This window comes from Gymnodraco acuticeps, unplaced genomic scaffold, assembly GCF_902827175.1.
Source record: "Gymnodraco acuticeps unplaced genomic scaffold, fGymAcu1.1, whole genome shotgun sequence".
Lineage (NCBI taxonomy): Eukaryota > Metazoa > Chordata > Actinopteri > Perciformes > Bathydraconidae > Gymnodraco > Gymnodraco acuticeps.
This window is the reverse complement of record NW_022991436.1, coordinates 206545-225070: the sequence shown is the minus strand read 5'-3', so window position 1 is coordinate 225070 and position 18526 is coordinate 206545. Positions and strand designations below refer to the sequence as shown.

General features: G+C 41.5%; 1 protein-coding gene across 8 annotated transcripts in view; it reads right to left on the bottom strand.

Moving 5' to 3' along the window:
• The window catches only part of st3gal3b (ST3 beta-galactoside alpha-2,3-sialyltransferase 3b), a 48256-nt gene that overhangs the window by 14701 nt on the left and 15029 nt on the right, over window positions 1–18526 (bottom strand). For all 8 annotated transcript variants that reach the window (XM_034196221.1, XM_034196220.1, XM_034196224.1 and 5 more), the window contains 5 exons: window positions 17715–17807; window positions 10838–10932; window positions 6138–6201; window positions 5945–6040; window positions 3944–4130 (listed from right to left, as the gene is read on the bottom strand). In XM_034196221.1, coding sequence (XP_034052112.1) covers window positions 3944–4130; window positions 5945–6040; window positions 6138–6201; window positions 10838–10932; window positions 17715–17807 — 535 coding nt within the window. The remainder of the gene's footprint in view (window positions 1–3943; window positions 4131–5944; window positions 6041–6137; window positions 6202–10837; window positions 10933–17714; window positions 17808–18526) is intronic.

Sequence of the window (18526 nt, the reverse complement as noted above, 5' to 3'; positions counted from 1 at the left end):
ACAAAGAAATCCCTCGGCTGGACTGAGAGAAGTAAAAGCTCCCGAAGGACAAATGTCCTGAGTCACATGATGTCTCTGTCTGGGATGGACTGAATGGATGTGAGGCTCAAGGAAGAGATGCTTGTTGTTACATGGTGACATCTCATCTCTTTCGACTCCACTTCGAGCGATAGAATTACCGTAATTTTCGGACTATAAGCCGCGCCTTTTTTCGACCCTGCGGCTTATATAACGGTGCGGTTAATCTATGGATTTTTACAGCTAACGGCCACTAGGGAACCTCCTAAATCTATGGATTTTACAGGTTACAGTCCACCACCTTTAACACTATGGGCTCTATGACCGGTCCGCGCCCGCCACCTTTAAGCGGCGGGCTCCAGCAGGAAAAGCTGGAGGCCGGAAAAGAGCGAGACAGGTAGCGCGCCAAAGTAAAAGTGGAACCGAGAGTGGTACGAGAGACAGAACGAGAGCAAGACAGACAGACATTACGAGAGCGAGACAGTTTGTGCAAAGGAAGTTTTCATGCACAAACCCTGCCGGTCCGTGCGCTGGGAGCGCACCGTTTAAGTTTGAAAGTTGAAAAATGTGTGTGTCTGAAACGCTATGTGATACAGTACAGTTTACACAGCACAGTACATGTTCTGTAGCTACTATTGCACTAAATGGTAACACTTGAATACGTTATGCAAATATGCAACTTGTTTGTTGAAATGTTAATAAATGGGAGCTTCCTCAAACAGCCATCTCTTTCCCGACAATCCCCTCTGTGCACGAACCCTTACATATGGTAATTAAACATTAAAACACCTGCGGCTTATCGTCCAGTGCGGCTTATATATGTACACATCATTCAATTTAGCTGCTGCGGCTTATATGCAGGTGCGCTTTATAGTCCGAAAATTACGGTACTAACAAAGCACTTATATACTAATAAAGGACTGGCTTATCTAAAGCCAGTTGAGTAGCACTTGAAATGTTTGGCTCTATGAAACCTGATGTACTTATATGATTCTGTTTTCTTCAAGTTTGTATTTTGTTGGTCGAACGCACTTATTGTAAGTCGCTTTGGATAAAAGCGTCAGCTAAATGCAATGTCATGTAAAGTGACAATGTCATGCTGCATATCCTAATGAATGAAATATCTCTTTTTTAAACTAATTTGCTTTTATTGATTAGGATAACTATTGTCTGGTAATAAAATAAAACATGTATGAGTCACTGTTTTTTGGAGAAGTGTCCCTCGAGTTAAAAATAAAATAAGAAATGTACATACACACATAAACACCTCTTCATGTGTGTGTTTCCACTGCATTAGTCTGGGCTAGGTGTAAGTCTGACACAATGAAGCCAGGATAACAGTCTTTAAGGACTTTAGTTCCCTTCATGTTGTGGTGAGACTGAAAATCCACTTTCCATAGTCAACACATACCGTTGCCCCGGTAACATGTGGTTTTTAAGAGAGATTATAATTTCAACATTTTTGTCAGCCTTCATGCTGCTTTAAAGTACACATTAACACAGTGCTTGTTTCTTTGTGCGTTCTCCTGAAGTGATCAATTTGAATCAGAACGAATGAAACAGTAATGTGTTCATTTAAATGAGTTTGTCTAAATGATCCATTATATGAAATAACTCATTAACACTGGCAATGAGTTTATAACTAATCAATTAATGAAATTGCTCAATTCGTATTTCATACAAAAATGTTAGAAACGGCTGTACCCCCTCCTAAAATTTGAAAAGGTCCCACTTTTGACCGTTTTTTCATTATAATAAACTGAATATATTTATATTTTTTTACTGAGGAAACATTGTATTGAACTTTGACTTTCAGAAACTGAAATGGAAATGTTTCACACATGTTTACAATGTATAGACTAAACAATTAATTATTAAACAAGCTGCAGATGAATCGATATGTAAAAGAACATTAGCTGCAGCCCTACAACAAAATGCATTTATTACCGTTATAAAATAAATACTTGGACATACAGTTGTCCACAAACCATCTGATACAACAAATCGCACCTATACTTTAACAGAATATCTAATGGCAAAAGTAACAGGGTATAAAAGGCAATACAGAACATTTAAGCAACTGACCAACATTGCCATTAGAGTCTTAGTATGTGGGGTAAAAACTGTTGTGTGATGTGTGTGTGACGTTTCTATGTGTATGTACGACACAAAATGTTCATAATGTCTACCTATTGTGGAAAACTATCAATAGGTCCGCTTGGGTCCTTGCACATCTGTCAGTTCTCTTCTTCCATGTTATCATCAAGGCTCTGACCAAACAACACTGACTTTTTTTTTTGTTCCCTGATTTTTAACCCATGAGAAACATTCTTCCTTCCTCCGCAGATCAAAGAGGGCTGAGTCAGGCGCCGGGGGCCGGATCAATTATCCCGGGCAGCCATTTCCACTGTCCTCTCTTTCTGACACACCAGACAAATCTGGGCCCTATCAAAGGCCGAAGGGGCCATCAGCCAGCCAAGCTATTTTCCTCCGTTTTACTTTACTATTACCTTCCACTGCTCATTTTCTTTTCCTCAGCTATTATCCCTTTTCACATTATCCTTTCCATCTAGCTTCCTTCCATTCTTTCAACCTTTAATCCAGCTTCACACCATTTCTTGGTTGAGCTTCCCTTTCCATCGCCTATTATAACAGTATTGTGCTTTCCACTATATTTCCTTTCTCCCCGTTCCCTCACTCATACGATTATGACAAATGTCACCTTGTGAAATCCCCAGCTGGCAGCTGCTTCCCTAAAGTCACACAGTTGTGCTGGAAAATAAAGCATTTTTCTTGAATTCTCGTTTGCCATATTAGACGGAGGCATCCCTCACGAAGAAAGGGGTCAATTAGTTGAGCTATTCTGCCTGTATGGACCTTTAGGAATATGTTTTTAAATGGTTCAGCCCATTTGCTACACAGCACCTGTGATGTAAGGTTATTTTATACTACATTTAATATTTTAAATTGACTGGGAAACCAATATGTCATTAAGATAAATTGGAAGAGGTATGGTTTGAAATAAAACGTTAAAGATATTAAACACTCTTTTGAAAACAGTCAGTTCTAGTAAATGGACTAAAGCAAGACACTAGTATGGTCCTTCCATCTATAAAACATTTTATTAAAATGCTTTTTTTATTTCATAAAGAGCTTTAACTGAGTACTCCTGCCATCCTGGAGTTGAATAGACCCAAAAAAACCTCACTAGTGATACTAGAGACTGTTCAACAAGAACAAATGGAAGTGCTGATAGGAGCTTTTTTTGTGACAATGGATATAAAAAGGACAGACAAGCCTTTTGTACTTAAAAAAGATAAGCCAGCTCTGTCATTCAGTCTGACCCTCGAGATTAAGAGGCCAGTTCACTGAGAATATTTAGTATTTTTGAGTCATGGTCTTGTATTTTTTAGGTAAATTAATCAAAAAATGTGAGAGAACAGGTTAAGAAATAATCAGTATTATTATTATTGATGAGAAAACGACAAAGGATAATGAAGAAAATCTACTCGGGTGCCGGAGAAAGAAGACAACATAACTTGTATACAACTATCCTTTCCACAGAAAAGCAAACCATCTAAAACACTGCATCATCTAGTTTAGATTCAAGTCGTCTTCTCAAATTATTTACGAAACGGCTTACATTTCCACAGGAAGGAATGTACAGAATGTGATCTGGGGTTGGAACGATATGATCTGCTAAAACAAAACACATAACTCAAAAATTCAGAAATAGAAATTCTCTAAAGTGTAATTCCGTGAGCACAGACATAATGTGGAAGAATGCTGAATGAGGAAGACAGCTGATGAGACGCAGTGCTGTGAGTCATCATTCCGATTATATTTCAGGGTTGTGTTCATGCATGTTTAATGTGTTCACGATTTTCTCTTTATCCTTTAATGATTTAAAAAGAAAAATCCTTACCAGTTTCTCCTTGAAGACCATCTGTCTGAGCCACTTGAAATCCAGTGGTTTGAAAGCGGAAAAAACAAAAAGGGAGTCTTTTTCATAGTTGTCGCTCTTCTGGATCGCTCCCTCTGGATAGGTAATCCTAATGGTGGTTTTGGTCCCCACGTCTTTGCGGTAACCTTTTACCGGGGCTTCATTCAACCTGCCAGCACAACAAAACAATGTCTTAGTGACTGGGATTTGAGTTAAAAAAGCCCATTGCACAGAAGTTAAGCACCTGGGATGTTTTCTCTTTTTATTTATCAACTGTTGTTCATTCACATATTGGTAAAGTGTTGCCTTGTTGTATAGTAGGGATGCTCCGATCGCCGGAATCAGTATCGGCCCCAAATCGAGTGGGCGGGGCCTATGGGGATCTTCCATTTAAAGTGATGTTTAAAACTCAGTTAATGGGGCTCATTCACTGGCGCTTCCACAAACAACAACCAACATAATTATTACATTCAAATGAAGTACATTATTCAAGTTTACATTAACTTTGGAGAATAACACGGGAGAAATTAGCGGAAGCGCTCTCTTTTCCTCTCTCCCCCTCTCGCTCTCTCCTGACAGCCTGTCAGTATCGTCTCATGCAGCTCGCTGATCCAGTAATGAGCGACCCGACAGTGAGTAATAAATATATTTATAACTAGTTTAGCTAGTTCCAGAGGTAGATAAAATAGCTAAGTGTGTTAGGTCTAATTCTTAAGGCGTGCGTTGACGCTTCACCATTCGCCGAACTACATTGTGGGAAGCGATGCGGAGCTTTGCTGGCGTGGCTCGCTGCAAAAGTTGAGCAATGTTCAACTTTTGCTTGTGTGTCAGGGGCGGGAGATTCATGTGATTGGTTGTTGGTCGAGTTTCAGACACCCCGCCGGCAAGCTTCAACGCACGCCGCTGTGTGGACGGGCCGTTACGCTTCTGCCGAGGCTTCAAAAGTTGAACATTGCTCAACTTTTGCAACGAGCCACGCCAGCAAAGCTCAGCTTCCCACAATGCAGTTCGGCGAAAAGTGACGTCACCCCATTCAAAGTGGTGAAGCTATCAACGCGCGCCGCTGTGTGGACGGGCCGTTAGCGTGTGTTTCGCTCCGCTCACCGGTCCGTCACAGCGGGTGGAGCTGCAGGATTTCTGCTTCACACACACGTTGCATACCGCTATTTTATTGTCTTTTTCTGACACCTTCAAATATTGCCAGACCGGTGAAGCCATTTTGGCGAGCTTGTTTTGCCGCGCACAGAGAAAAGTGTCATGTATTTTACATCATCATTTTACGTCATCATTTTACGTCATGCGATCGGCTCTCGCGATCGGCATTTTTAGAGAGCACCGATCGATCGGCAGAGAGTGAGTATCGGCCGATATCGATCGGCGGCCGATCGGAGCATCCCTATTGTATAGTGTTTCCACAATGTGTATGGCGACAAATTGCTGAAACATTCATATTCGAAGCATTTTAGTAGGTTAATACGTACAAGGAATTTCCCTTGATGTATATGGTCCATACATAAACACAGTTAAACTAGATAAATTGTAAGACAACGACCAACATTTTTATCAATTATACGAAAATATTTTTTTTTTTTAAAATGACATAATACTCGGGATAATAAAATAAAATGTGGAATATTAAATTAAAAGCGGAAAGCTGTGTAAAGGAATTAGCTTTGATTTATATGGTGCAAACATAAACACAGTTAAAGATAAAGCTTAAGAAAAACGACCCAAAAGTAAAACAATTATACAAAATATTTATTTTTTTAAATGATAACACTAGAATATAGAGAAATATTACAAAAATTACGTACAGTATAATATGACTCAGAAAAATATAATAAAATGTGCAGTATTGTAATGAAATGTGGAAAGCTGGGTAGCTTTATGTGCAAAATATTCTTAGGGTTGTGCATGACTGACAGTATGAAAATAAACAAGATATATCATAATAAATACAGTATATATAATATATATTCTCACCTCACTACGACATCGTATTCATCTATACGGGAGCCCAGAGACTTGTTGAACAGGATTCCCCCGTTGCCCACAATGATGCATCTTTTACAGCTGAGACTGCAGGGAAGCAGGGTCAGACGTTAGTAACATAAAGAAGTGATGGATAGACTAAACAGGACTTTTCTGCTGATGTTGGGTGAGCAGCAAAAATTACCTGTCCAGATGCTCCCCGAGTCCATAATATTTTGTGGCAGTGAGAATGCTGTCTATGACTTTCTCTGCAGAGGAAAGGAAAAAAATGAGCATCCATGGTGAGAGGACAATTCAGATAACATGTCACCTTCAGTTCTTACATGAGCGTGCCAAAAATAAATACTTAAACAGGTCATTTCTTTCTCCGCAGCAGTCTGTGTATTTATATATTGGTGGATAATTGCTTTCTTGGCAATGAATTGGAGACTTGGTACAACTAATGCCAAATACAGGTGTTTCCTTAAGCACTCCTTATGGACTTTAATAATGAAATGAGAAGAAGACAAGTGAGGGAATGTCTCCTTGCCAAGGACTTTGACATACCACTAGAAATAAAGCAATCTAGGTGGTCTGAAGACCTTTGGAGGAGAGAACTCCTCTCTCCGTTTATTCAGTCACAGATAAGGAGCGACCAATCAGCACCACAGAAGTAGTGCTGATGGGATGATGGAGAGAAGAAAGCTGTTGTGTTCTTGAGGGGAGTGGATCTGGTAGAAACAGACATACAGGGTTTGGGATGGTATGCGTGTGTGTGTAGAAACTCTCCCATAAAAGCACTCTGGGAGGAATGCTGTTTTCAAACAAGAACATTCTCCTGGTTAAGTGGGCGATGTGGAGCTCGTCTCCCTGCGCGGCCAGCACCCCTCTGATCGCAGGGTGAGAATCGGGGATGTTTAGCCATTCCTGCCATGTTCTACGGGGCATGCTGCTCGACTCATGCTTCCTGTATTAGATATTACATGTATTTCTCCCCCCCTCCTGACCATTTTTAGGCCTCATGCTTTTAATTCATCATCGCGACGTCCAAAATGTGCAGAATCCATTACAGTTGTTTCTATCTTTGATCCAAGTTACGTTTGCAGTTATGCGGAAGCACCAAAGAAGGGTTGTCTTTGGATTGAATTATAGCAGTTAATCATCCGTCCTTTATTTTTCGTTGTATATTTAAGTACAATGACAATAAAGGTTTTCTATTCCAATCAATTCTATTCTATTTATTGCATGAAAAGAAATCTCCCTGTGTCACATTTAATAAAAGTTAAAAGGCATTTTTATGGCTTTCTCTACTTCACTTAATATAATCACCATATAGCACATAGTCTGCAAAGGGGGCCAAGAGAAACAGAAAAAGTGAGAGTCAAGGCAGAGTGAGAACGAGAGTTTGGACTGGGGCCTCCGAGCAGTTTGAGAGACATATTGCAGCATATTTCACCCGAGCTAACGATCCTAATGATTAACCTGCCGAGGAGAGGCGAGCAGAGCAACAGCCCATTGTTTGGATGTGGTGTCGATGTCTGGCATCAAGCATCACCCCGAACAGCATAAACACACGCCGAGGACCACACCTGGATCCAAGCGGGTGAAAAGTGAAAAATCACAATGGGCAGGACTCTCTTCCAGAGGACGACATGGAAGCTAATTGTTATAAGTACCCGGGGTAAACATTTCAGCGAAGTATGTCTCCTGGTAGAGCCGAAGACGAATGGCTGTAGGTTCAGACTTTGGTCCAACAAGGAACTCTTGAAATGGCAAAAATCTTTAGTGGTAACAGTGGAAGATAGGAAGCATCTTGTGATACATAAACACAGACACATTGTTGGGAAGAGCGTAGTCTAAACAATAGAATTGAATATTGTGATGATAGCGGGAGATATTTGTCAGAGCTGCTCTTTGGTAGACTTTTTACTCAGCATCAACTGCCATGGTTAAAAATGGGAAACATCTATAATTTGACTGTGGTGCGTTGACTCGTTTATCAAAGATAATGATAACTAAATCTTGAAACATATCTGTAGGGACCAAAGTGGTACAGTCTTTATTTGAACTTTGTACGTACGCCGAAAAACGTTAAATAAAATATGGTAGCACTTTTCAACATCTTTCTGGCTGGACCATGTTGCATCCTTACTAATTCTAAAGTTGTTTGGGACTTCAGTTTGGGGGAAATTGAGACTGAAACAATCGCATCCACAGTGAAAACCCAATTGCCCAGAAATATGATTCATCGATCTGCTGAATAATTTAAGAGAAACTGTTATTGAAAAGACATTTAGGTTCAATACTCAAGGCCCTATTGAAATTAAGCAAATGTGTTGTTTTTTGTGGTGACTATTTCATATATTTAACAGTGGTTTTATGAATGTACTCATAGATTTGTGCACCTGCTCTCGTCTCATGTTACACAAAAGAAAAAGCAGTGCAATAACATCAAACTCCTATAATTATTAATCAAAATAAATAAAACATTGCACTCAACAACTGCTAGAAGGAAATAATGCATAAAGGCTTATTTCCGTTAGCTAAATCTCTTTAGCCAAATGTTGATTTTCTCCAAATATATTGAGTCAATTCATTTTTCTGTATAATCCTTTGCCTGCTGATTATTTTTTATTTATTTACTAAAGTTCTCTTTGGATGAAATTCAGAAAGAGATATCATTTGGTTTCATTTTACAAAAAGTAACAAACCAAAGTAACAGTTGGTGCAAAATATAGCCTATTACTCAAACTGACTGTTCAGTGGCTGACTGGCATCCTGCAGAGCTGACGTTATTTTCTTTCTCTGAGACCGAATCAAAACAGCTTTAATGTTGATGATGTGGTTGATGCAAGCCAAAGATACCTCATGGCAAAATAAAAAGTAAAAATAAATCTCCCGTCCACCTCCGCCACTCCATGTTCCCAATTTGGAATCCTTTGTGGCGTTCTATTCAGGATCTACACGTATCCTCTCTCCACATGAGTACCACTAAAAGGGAAACCCCAGTGCCATGGCAGTCCGTGGAGAAAACAGAAACCAGGTGTAACACTCACACAGGGTGTGCTCTTTTGATAGCAACTCAAACTGTGTGTGTCTGTGTGTGTTCATGTGACAGCGGAGAACTTGCACAGAGCACAAAGGTAACATTCACTGTACCTTCTAAGTATTGGAAAATATGTGACAGAGCATGTCACTGAAGTCAGTTTAATGTTATCTCTTCAGTTCCCATGGCATTGTGTGCTGGTTTGATATCTGAAGTGCTGGAGTGTGTTAAGGTCAGGGAACAAGTACACGCAGTGTGTGTGGAAACATTAAAGCTGGAGTGTTGTTCCCTGGTCCAAAGATAGAATTAATCTAAGAAACAAATGAATATCAATAAGGGCCATACATTTTACACTTTATTAAGAGAACTTAAGATTTACGTCAGAAGGTTATAGAATCAGCCGAGTCAGAGTTTGAGGCTTATAACTGTCCAAAGTAAAACATCCATTTAATATAATATATAGCAGGTTAGTTCAAAGGTGAGCAACATTTGAAAGGTTAGTGAAATGTATCTGACATCTTCAATAAACAGCTGTAGACTAATTGCACTAACTCTGCTACTAACTCAAAAAACTGAAGGTCCTGATTGAGATCATTTAGCTGAAGAGTCGATCAGATCGTTTTTCTAGTTTAAAAAGGGTCTCCACTGTCACTTCATTACTGAATAATAAAAAACCCCGCACAGTCCACTCAGACCAAGAGGTGCTACAGAGACATGTTTCTTATCACTCAAAAGTGATGTTTGATCAAGACAGACACCAGCTGCAGAAATTACATTAACTAAAGAACATTACTAAATGAATGTGCCTGCTGCCTCTCTGTTTTCCATTGCTCTTTGCTAATAAAAAAGCGTGACGACCGATAAAAGGCTTGATATGAGAAAAGCTAGCATCAGGTTTTTACAATTCTGAGTATTTAGCCAACCAGGAATTGGATCCAAAATTCAATACAATAACACATGGATACTGAAAATATTAGAAAATTCCTTGCACTGTTTAGCCATTTCACCTGAAATCTCAGCTTTCAAAAACAAACCCAGTCCCATTTATTTTTCGTGATAGCATACATTTGGCAAATACTGCATGTGAGTTCAATTACACCGTAATGGATGACATGTCTCACTTACTCTTAATTTATGATAAGGCAGAGTAACAAACTGAAACCTTAGGCAGATTATATTCTGCCAAAAGCATCAGCCCTGCAACGATGACAAATAATGAAAAGTGCTAAGTGGTGACACTGGCATTCCAAGCAGCTGAACCATCAGCGTGAAACCTTGGGGAGAGTTTAAAAATAGCAAGTATTTGGACAAAATAACCAGCTTGATTTCATACTTCTGAATAGCTACTCACAATCTTTTCAAAGAAGCAACAAAATGAATTTCAGTGGGAACATTAGACTATAGAAAACCTGCCTCATAAGAGACGTTCACAGTTTGTTTAACAGTCTCAGAATTTACAATGACGACAAGTAGATAGAGTAGGGGAAGCCAGCTGATGAATAAGGATACGGGAACAAGGTTGGCAGCCCTTACTTAAATACAAATATTGGACTTGTTTGATAAAACTGTAAATTATCTGAGCAATATTAAAAACACACAAATCTGGGCTTGGTGCCAACTCAATCAGATGTTTTATTACTCTGAGATGCCAGGCATCGCAGGCACAAAATACTGTAACATGCAGCCGATGTCAAACTCCTGTATCAACACTTCTGAGCTTTTAAGCACACCGGATCAAATCTAATACTAGTAATTGTATTGTATAGGCAACATCCTTTGAGGCATTGTTAAACAAATACAGTAGACAGTACAGTAGATATCACAAACAGAAGGCAACAGATAGCAAGAACCATTCTTACCTTGTGTTTTGAATCCAAATGGAGGTAAGTAATTGCTGACTTTTGCAAGAAGTTTGAAGTTTCGATCAAGAAACATGGGTGCTGGTTTCATGAACCTGCAAAGAGACGCAGGAAAGGAAGGAGAAGGAGAAAGGGAAGTTATTATTTTTTGTTGTGCGTTCCCTCGCATACCTTTGCTCCTCTTTATGAAACCAGCTCCACCTTGAACAGTAGCTATATTGACTGTGGCAACGTTTAAGCCATAACATGATACATTAAATCCCTTGTTCCACTGTCATTGATCGAATCGCATCCCCACCTTGCCTGCTAAAGTCATAAAAACAACTGTGTGTGTGTGTGTGTGTGTGTGTGTGTGTGTGTGTGCTCAAAAACTCATCAACATAACCTCTCCACCCAGGCCTAAATCACAGCTGACACTTGGTTTCAATAAATCTGCTGGGACATCATACTCCTGCCAGAATGCTTTTCCTCAAATGATTTGAGCCGAGACTGTTTATACAAACTGAATGTGAGTGTTCGAAGTGGGGTTTGTTTTCACTCATGACAAAGAACAGGCAAGTTAAACTTCTGCCACATTAAAAAACGAATTGAGTTTTATATTCAAAGACACGTCTGTAACTGTGTTCTTAACGCCCCATGAAAGGCTACTTCCAGCAATGCCTCTTCCTCATCCTGTGTGTCTGTATAAGTGCGTGTGTGTCCCTCTTTGATTCATTTCAGCTCTGAAATCAAAATAATCAATTTCCTCTTAGTCACGCCTGCGACCCGAATACTGGGCTACGTGCCACTTCTGCAAGTGTGGCTCCAGGATGAATGTGTGTTTTTATGACCTGCTGTAAAGCTGGAGGGGGGGGGGGAGACAGCCTCTTCCGTTGTCTCTTGTCTAACGTTAACATGCATAAAGCTCTTTGCCTTTCCTTGTCAGACCTAAATAATCAATCAGGAGACACACAGAAAAGACAATGCTAGGCGCCTCAGAGACATCTATTGAGCTGGTTTTCATTATTTTGTTTATAATAGAAGACAGTTGCACAGAGATTAGCAGAGACATAATAATTGCACACACACGAACATACTCGCATGGCGGTTCTTTCTAACACCAACCATAAATTAAGACTTCTTATGCAATAACAATGCAATGGCATTTCTAACTGGAATCAGGACGGATCACACTCCCTTGTTTCTCAGCAGGAATCATGGATAGCTCGTTCCCATAATACCTCCATGGGTTTACAAGAAATACATGTGAGCTGTGAATGACCAAACATGGACGACATTATTGGGAAGCCTTCCCGTTAGCTTAAAGCTCTTCCGAGCACCCTAATCGGTCCTTGATACCCTCATCATCCTCCAGGTTTAAAGCTTGAAAGTAGTGGGATGACACAAGGGGAGAGGGCGTTATCTCCTCACCCAACAGGGGCACAACCACTCAGAGACGTCTGTCCTGCCAAAACAAATGGAGATTCATTCAACCCAAGACTTTTGAGGCCAGAAGTGGCTATAATTAACACAGGACCGCTGCAAGTCACTGAGCCCTGACTGACAGTCAGTCACTGACATCCTGAGAGAGCAGAGAGACAGGGGGCTGCCTGTTGTTGGATCAAAAGAGAGGGCTCCCAAAACAGCCAACAGGCACGGACGCATTGTGCTCATTTCCTTTGCTAGGTCTATCTCTCACAGGCAATATTTTCATAACCGTGCCTCTTCAAGTTCACTGCCAACACTTGATTTAGGGCTTCAATACAAACAGTTTTGGGTAAAGCGGAGGTGAGGGGTGGAAAATAAATTGGATTCTGCAGGGCAGAGGGCTTCAGAGAAGACAAACATGGAGGAAGCAGGAGATGATTAGAGGAAGGGCCATAAGCGGACCTCACTGCGAGAGGTTAAGTAGGTTTTCTCTAACGGCTGAACTCTGGGCCACACCTATTAACAAAATGCTAACAAGGACTTTTAAAAATTGTTTTGGCCATGTAAACATACAATGCAGACGGAGTGAACAAACAAGATGTTAATTGGTTGACTCCTTTTCACACAGGACGTGATTAATCACAAACTGCTCGGATTGTGTAGGTTCTACCATACACTAACACTCGTTCGTACAAACACATACATACACCAAGCGCTGCATTAATTGTGCTCATTGACCTATGTGTGACTGGGTTGAAGGTGGTGGTAATCAGCGGGCTCCCAGTGGAGGCTCATTGTTGTGCAGAACTTTGATCTGACACGTGCGGCTGATTAGAGGAAGTCATTAAGAGGGAGGACATTGTTAACAAGTAGCCTCTCGTATAGGTAGAGGGCAGTCCACTAATGGCGCATTTCCACTGCAGCGCGTAGCACAGTTTAAGCGTGCCGTGCCAAACCCGGCCCGTTTTTGGTGCGTTTCCACCAGGGGTAGTTCCGGCTAACGAGTACTGTTTCACAGTTTTTCTGGCTCTCCAAAATCCAGGTTCTTTCCGGGCCAACAACCGGGCTGAATATGCTAAATTAGTGAGAGAATCGCTGGCAAGGGGGCTACAACTACAACAAAATGAACATATTTTACCGTGATTTAAATTGTAATACACGTTTCAAAATGATGCCGAAGTAACACCATACTGATACCGGTTAGTAAAAATCATGAATTAATGCTTTGACAAGTCTGCAGACAAGACGAGAGGGGTCTGCCTGCAGGCCTCCACTCTCAGGACAGTTCCGGTGCAGGCTCCACTCTCAGTACACCTCCACTCTCTGTACAGGAAGTGACGATCCATGACGAACGCTTTTTTTCCCCCGCCCCCCGAAGGACTCGTCTGATGTTAGTTTTCAAATCACAATGGAGACTCCTCACGGAGGTGATGAGTCCGCTCACCATGCACTTTGGGTCGGCCTTGGTCAAGCCCTTTTGACCCCCCCTATCTGGTTCTCGTAAAAGTTGACTTAGCCATTTTTCGCTCAAACGACACCATGGAGGAATGTAACGGGAGTTGACAGGGGACTCTGCCCGCCTCACGAGTGGCTATTTTACTTTTTTTTTCACTTTTCCCCCTATTTCTCACCTGGTTCCTTCTACCGGGGACACTGCCCAGTCTCGGGTGTCCCCCCACAGCCTGTGTCCAGCCGTTTCCCCCTCAACTCATCCATATATTAACATTTTTCTCTTCTCCTCTCAAAAGCAAACGCGACCCACCATCGGAGGGCGTCCACCGGCCCGGCCTAGTGCCGGTGCTCTGGCGGTCTGTTCCTCCGAACTGCGGGTTCGACTCTGATGGCCAGGAGGGTGTGCTGCGTTGGGGTGGGGGACTCCCCCCACTCTGCGTGTCTCTTCCTTCCCGGGCCGGCCGATATGAAGCGTGACCAAGACGCACCGTCTGACTTAGGGGTCCCACCACGGGTCCCGCAGCGGGGTGGAGGTTCCCGGCATTTTGTATTAGCGTGTATTTCCTGTTCGGAAAGTGGTGCTGTACTGATAGTGGCGATTTTATTTTGTAATTCTTAGCGTGCATGCACTTCCTGTCCTGAGAGTGGAGGTGTCCTGAGACTGGCGCCTGCAGGCAGGCTCCCATGGACAAGACGGTAGGCGAAAAACCTTTTTAAAAGTGTGTTTTCTGAATGGAGATCGGCTAAGCTAACACAGTATATGCTCCGACCGTCCACACTCACAACAACGGCCTATATATAGACATAAATAAACCAGCGACTGTATTCGCCATGACACAGACAGTCTGTGGTTTTTACTTGTTTAAAGTGGACCTATCATGCTATATTTGAATAATATTGTAGGGCCATACCTATATAAAACATGTCTGCAAAGTTTTTTTTCAAAATACCAAACAGATCATGCATTTTAGCCATGCCTCATTTCGCTCTATTTGCTCTTTTTTAGCCCTGTTTTTGCAAGGGCTGAATCTGAGAAGTCTTCTTCGCTGCTTTTGTGGCAGACTACATCAACACTTACAGGCCTGGCATATGTACTACAGCGTCTCCAGCGCATTCGAACGGCAATGGCCGTGGCTGTCTCCTCCTGATAGGTGGAGAGTTGCCCATATAGGCGGAGCTCCTCGTTTCTGACGTCAGAGATATTTCAAATCTGGATCAGTCTGTATCAGTTGCAGCCCCGTTTTTAGAGATTTGGGTATGGAGGAAAAGAGAGAGGGTTGTGTTTTCTGACACTTGGTGAGTTCCCTGACACACCGGGAACACATACAGTTGCAAGAAAAAGTATGTGAACCCTTTGGATTCTCCACACATAGCGTTGTGTGTTCCTTCCAAACAACTCAACTTTGGTTTCATCTGTCCACAGAATATTTTGCCAGTAGTGCTGTGGAACATCCAGGTGCTCTTTTGCAAACTTCAAACGTGCAGCAATGTTTTTTCTGGACAGCAGTGGCTTCCTCCGTGGTGTCCTCCCATGAACTCCATTCTTGTTCAGTGTTTTACGTATCGTAGATTCGTCAACAGAGATGTTAGCATGTGCCAGAGATTTCTTTAAGTCTCTCGCTGACACTCTAGGATTCTTCTTCACATCATTGAGCATTCTGCGCTGTGCTCTTGCAGTCATCTTTACAGGACGGCCACTCCTAGGGAGAGTAGCAACAGTGCTGAACTTTCTCCATTTATAGACAATTTGTCTTACCGTGGACTGATGAACATCAAGGCTTTTAGAGATACTTTTGTAACCCTTTCCAGCTTTATGCAAGTCAACAATTCTTAATCGTAGGTCTTCTGAGAGCTCTTTTGTGCGAGGCATGGTTCACATCTGGCAATGCTTCTTAAGAATAGCAAATTCAAAACTGGTGTGTATTTTTTATAGGGCAGGGCAGCTTTAACCAACACCTCCAATCTCGTCTCATTGATTGGACTCCAGGTTGGCTGACTCCTGACTCCAATTAGCTCTTGAAGAAGTCTTTAGCCTAGGGGTTCACATACTTTTTCCACCCTGCACTGTGAATGTTTACATGGTGTGTTCAATAAAAACATGAAAACATATAATTGTTTGTGTGGTATTAGTTTAAGCAGACTGTGTTTGTCTATTGTTGTGACTTAGATGAAGATCAGAACACATTTTATGACCAACAAATCCAGGTAATTCCAAAGGGTTCACATACTTTTTCTTGCAACTGTATTCATATATAAAAGACGTACAAAAGTGAATGATAGGTCCCCTTTAACTTTTGTCTAGTTTCTGAACAGATATGAGGAGCAGTGAGCTCCGAATGCAAACAGCTAACGGCTGATGTTGGTTTTCTGTGGTTCGCATTGACGATGACGTCACGGCTCCGCCTACACTGCGTTACTATAGTTACTGCCCCAGCTACTAAACTGTAATGGAAACGCAGCATAAAGTGAGCCTGGCCTACCAAGCAAGCCCCCAGGAAGTGCGCCGGACTCTGATGAAAATATTCGTTGTGTCCAAACGGCGGTACTACAATTTCCGTATCAGTCCGTGACGTCATTGGGCCCAGAAAGACTTTTTCCCATTGACTAACATCGGGAAAGAAACGTCTGTAAATCAGCAGATACTTTTTTTTTAACTAAATAAACTACCCAGTATGGACTATTTTATAGCCCTTATTAAAATCATTAGGTCCTTAAAGTTGTAAAATGCACTAAAAGCCGAATCTAGATTTATTTTCTGTCTCCATTCATTCTACTGAGCCGAGAGTGGGAGCTCGGGGGGCGGGGCTTATGCTCTGTGAGCGCACATACAGGTTCTTCTTCTCTGAAAGCCAGGCATGATGGGTAATCTGTGACGTTTCGCTCTCTCAAAAGTTGGGCCATTTTGTCTTCCTGTGCCTATGAGCAGCTTTCATAGGAAAGAACGAGACCCCGCCTCCCACGCTGTATCCAGTTCTTATTATACATCCATGGGCCTAACTATACCGCACTAAGCCGGGCGAGGCCCTGGCGCATTTCCACTGCTTTCAGTCTTGTTGAGCAGCACATTATAGCTGACAGTGCACGGCTGAGGGTGATGTTTTAAAGTTGGTTTGTCAATGAATTTGATATATACTGAATATATAATGCCATACGGTTTGAAAAGACTAACTTAGGACTTTGAGATCAACTTATTTTAACAGAATATTAGGCCAGAATAGGCAGGCAGAGAGACAAAGCCATATGTAAAGAAAAGTGAAAAGGAAAATATTCTTTACTTTATTTTGTATAGCTATGAGCGTAATTGTTCATCCTCAGTCAATAGATACATCCTTTGTTCAATACTAATTCTAAGAAATTAGTCAAATCCTATAACTAGTTCTGTACTGGCTTTGACATACTATTGTTCAGCAATGCTGTAAATCGCCCCTCTACTAGCTTAGCCCCTGCTGGGACAATGCTCTATAGATTGAGCTGTTTGGTGGCAAGTAGTGGAAAATATAAAACTCAAAAAAGCCAATGACATCAGAAAAGGGTCGATGAGGGTTGCGTGGACTGTGTGGTTTGTGTAGCAGGAAGCTGGTGATGAGTCAAGACAGGAAGTTGGTCGGTGCCGTTCATGAAGAAAGCCTCGAAGGCTGTCCGCTGCGATATGAGAAAGATGGGAGATCTTGTCCTCGTGTGACAAAAGTGCTTTTGTTTAACAACGGGGTCACAAGAACACAGTCAGTGTTTTGTCGCGGGGAGAAGATGATAGAAACATGATAACAACGGGGAAAGATTGGAGAGGAATGTGTGGGTTTCTCTGTGTCTGACTCAAAACCCTTAAGGCCAAGTTGGCTTGGAGGAGTGACATCATGCTTCTTGGTATGTCCGACAGTTTTAGCTTTTTCTACGCTGACAACCAATTAGAATGATTACTGTGTGAAGCTTGTGATTGTATGTGAAGTTCTTAGAGCAAGTTTAAAGAAAGGATCCAAATCTATCTCCACACAGTTATGCAAGCAAAAATCCTTCTCACTTAGGATAGATGGTGGTCATCTTGGCTGCTGCGTATCCTGGCTTGCACGCTCCTTCGCTGAGGTTGCCATACTTGTACGCCAACTCCTGTGGCCTGCACATTAAAGAACAGAGGGAGCGATTAATCAGACACATTGTGATAACTGATTATCAATTACACTGACATATATCTAAGCCTCGAAAACGGAGCTTGTCAAACAACGTGCTCAAGAGAAAAACGGGTGGTTTAGGAAGTTGGAGGGCTCAGCATCACCTGTGTGTGGCAAGACAAAGCAGAGGGGCCTTGTTCAAATAATCACACAGGCGGTGCTAAAGCTAGAACCTCCCGATTACTAGCATGATCATTAATAACCTGGTGAAGGCCATGAATCTAGTTCAAATAAACAGGGAGAAGGGGGAGAGTCCAAAGTCAGGGCACTGTGTGAGGCCTTCCCAATTGAATTGTCTTTTTGCCGCTTTTAATTGAACTATGTATGCACTGTAACTTTCATTCATGTATTTTATAGCTGTATTACTCTATATTAGCTTGTTTATGTTTATTTTATTTTTAATGGCTGTTTTTAAAAGCCATTTTGTAGTGATTTCGCTACACTTTTTGTTAAAGCTCTTGCTCTTAACGATTTTCAATTTTGTAAAGCACTTTGAATTGCCTTTTGTTGAAGTTGCTATATAAATTGCCTTGCAATCAGAGTTGGCAGAGGGCTTGTGCACAAATTTGAAACTTTTCTGCACTAAATTAATATTTTTAAGTATGCTACAATAAAGCTTGGCCTTAAGTTGGTATGTGGTTTGTTAGGAATGAAGGCTATCAGC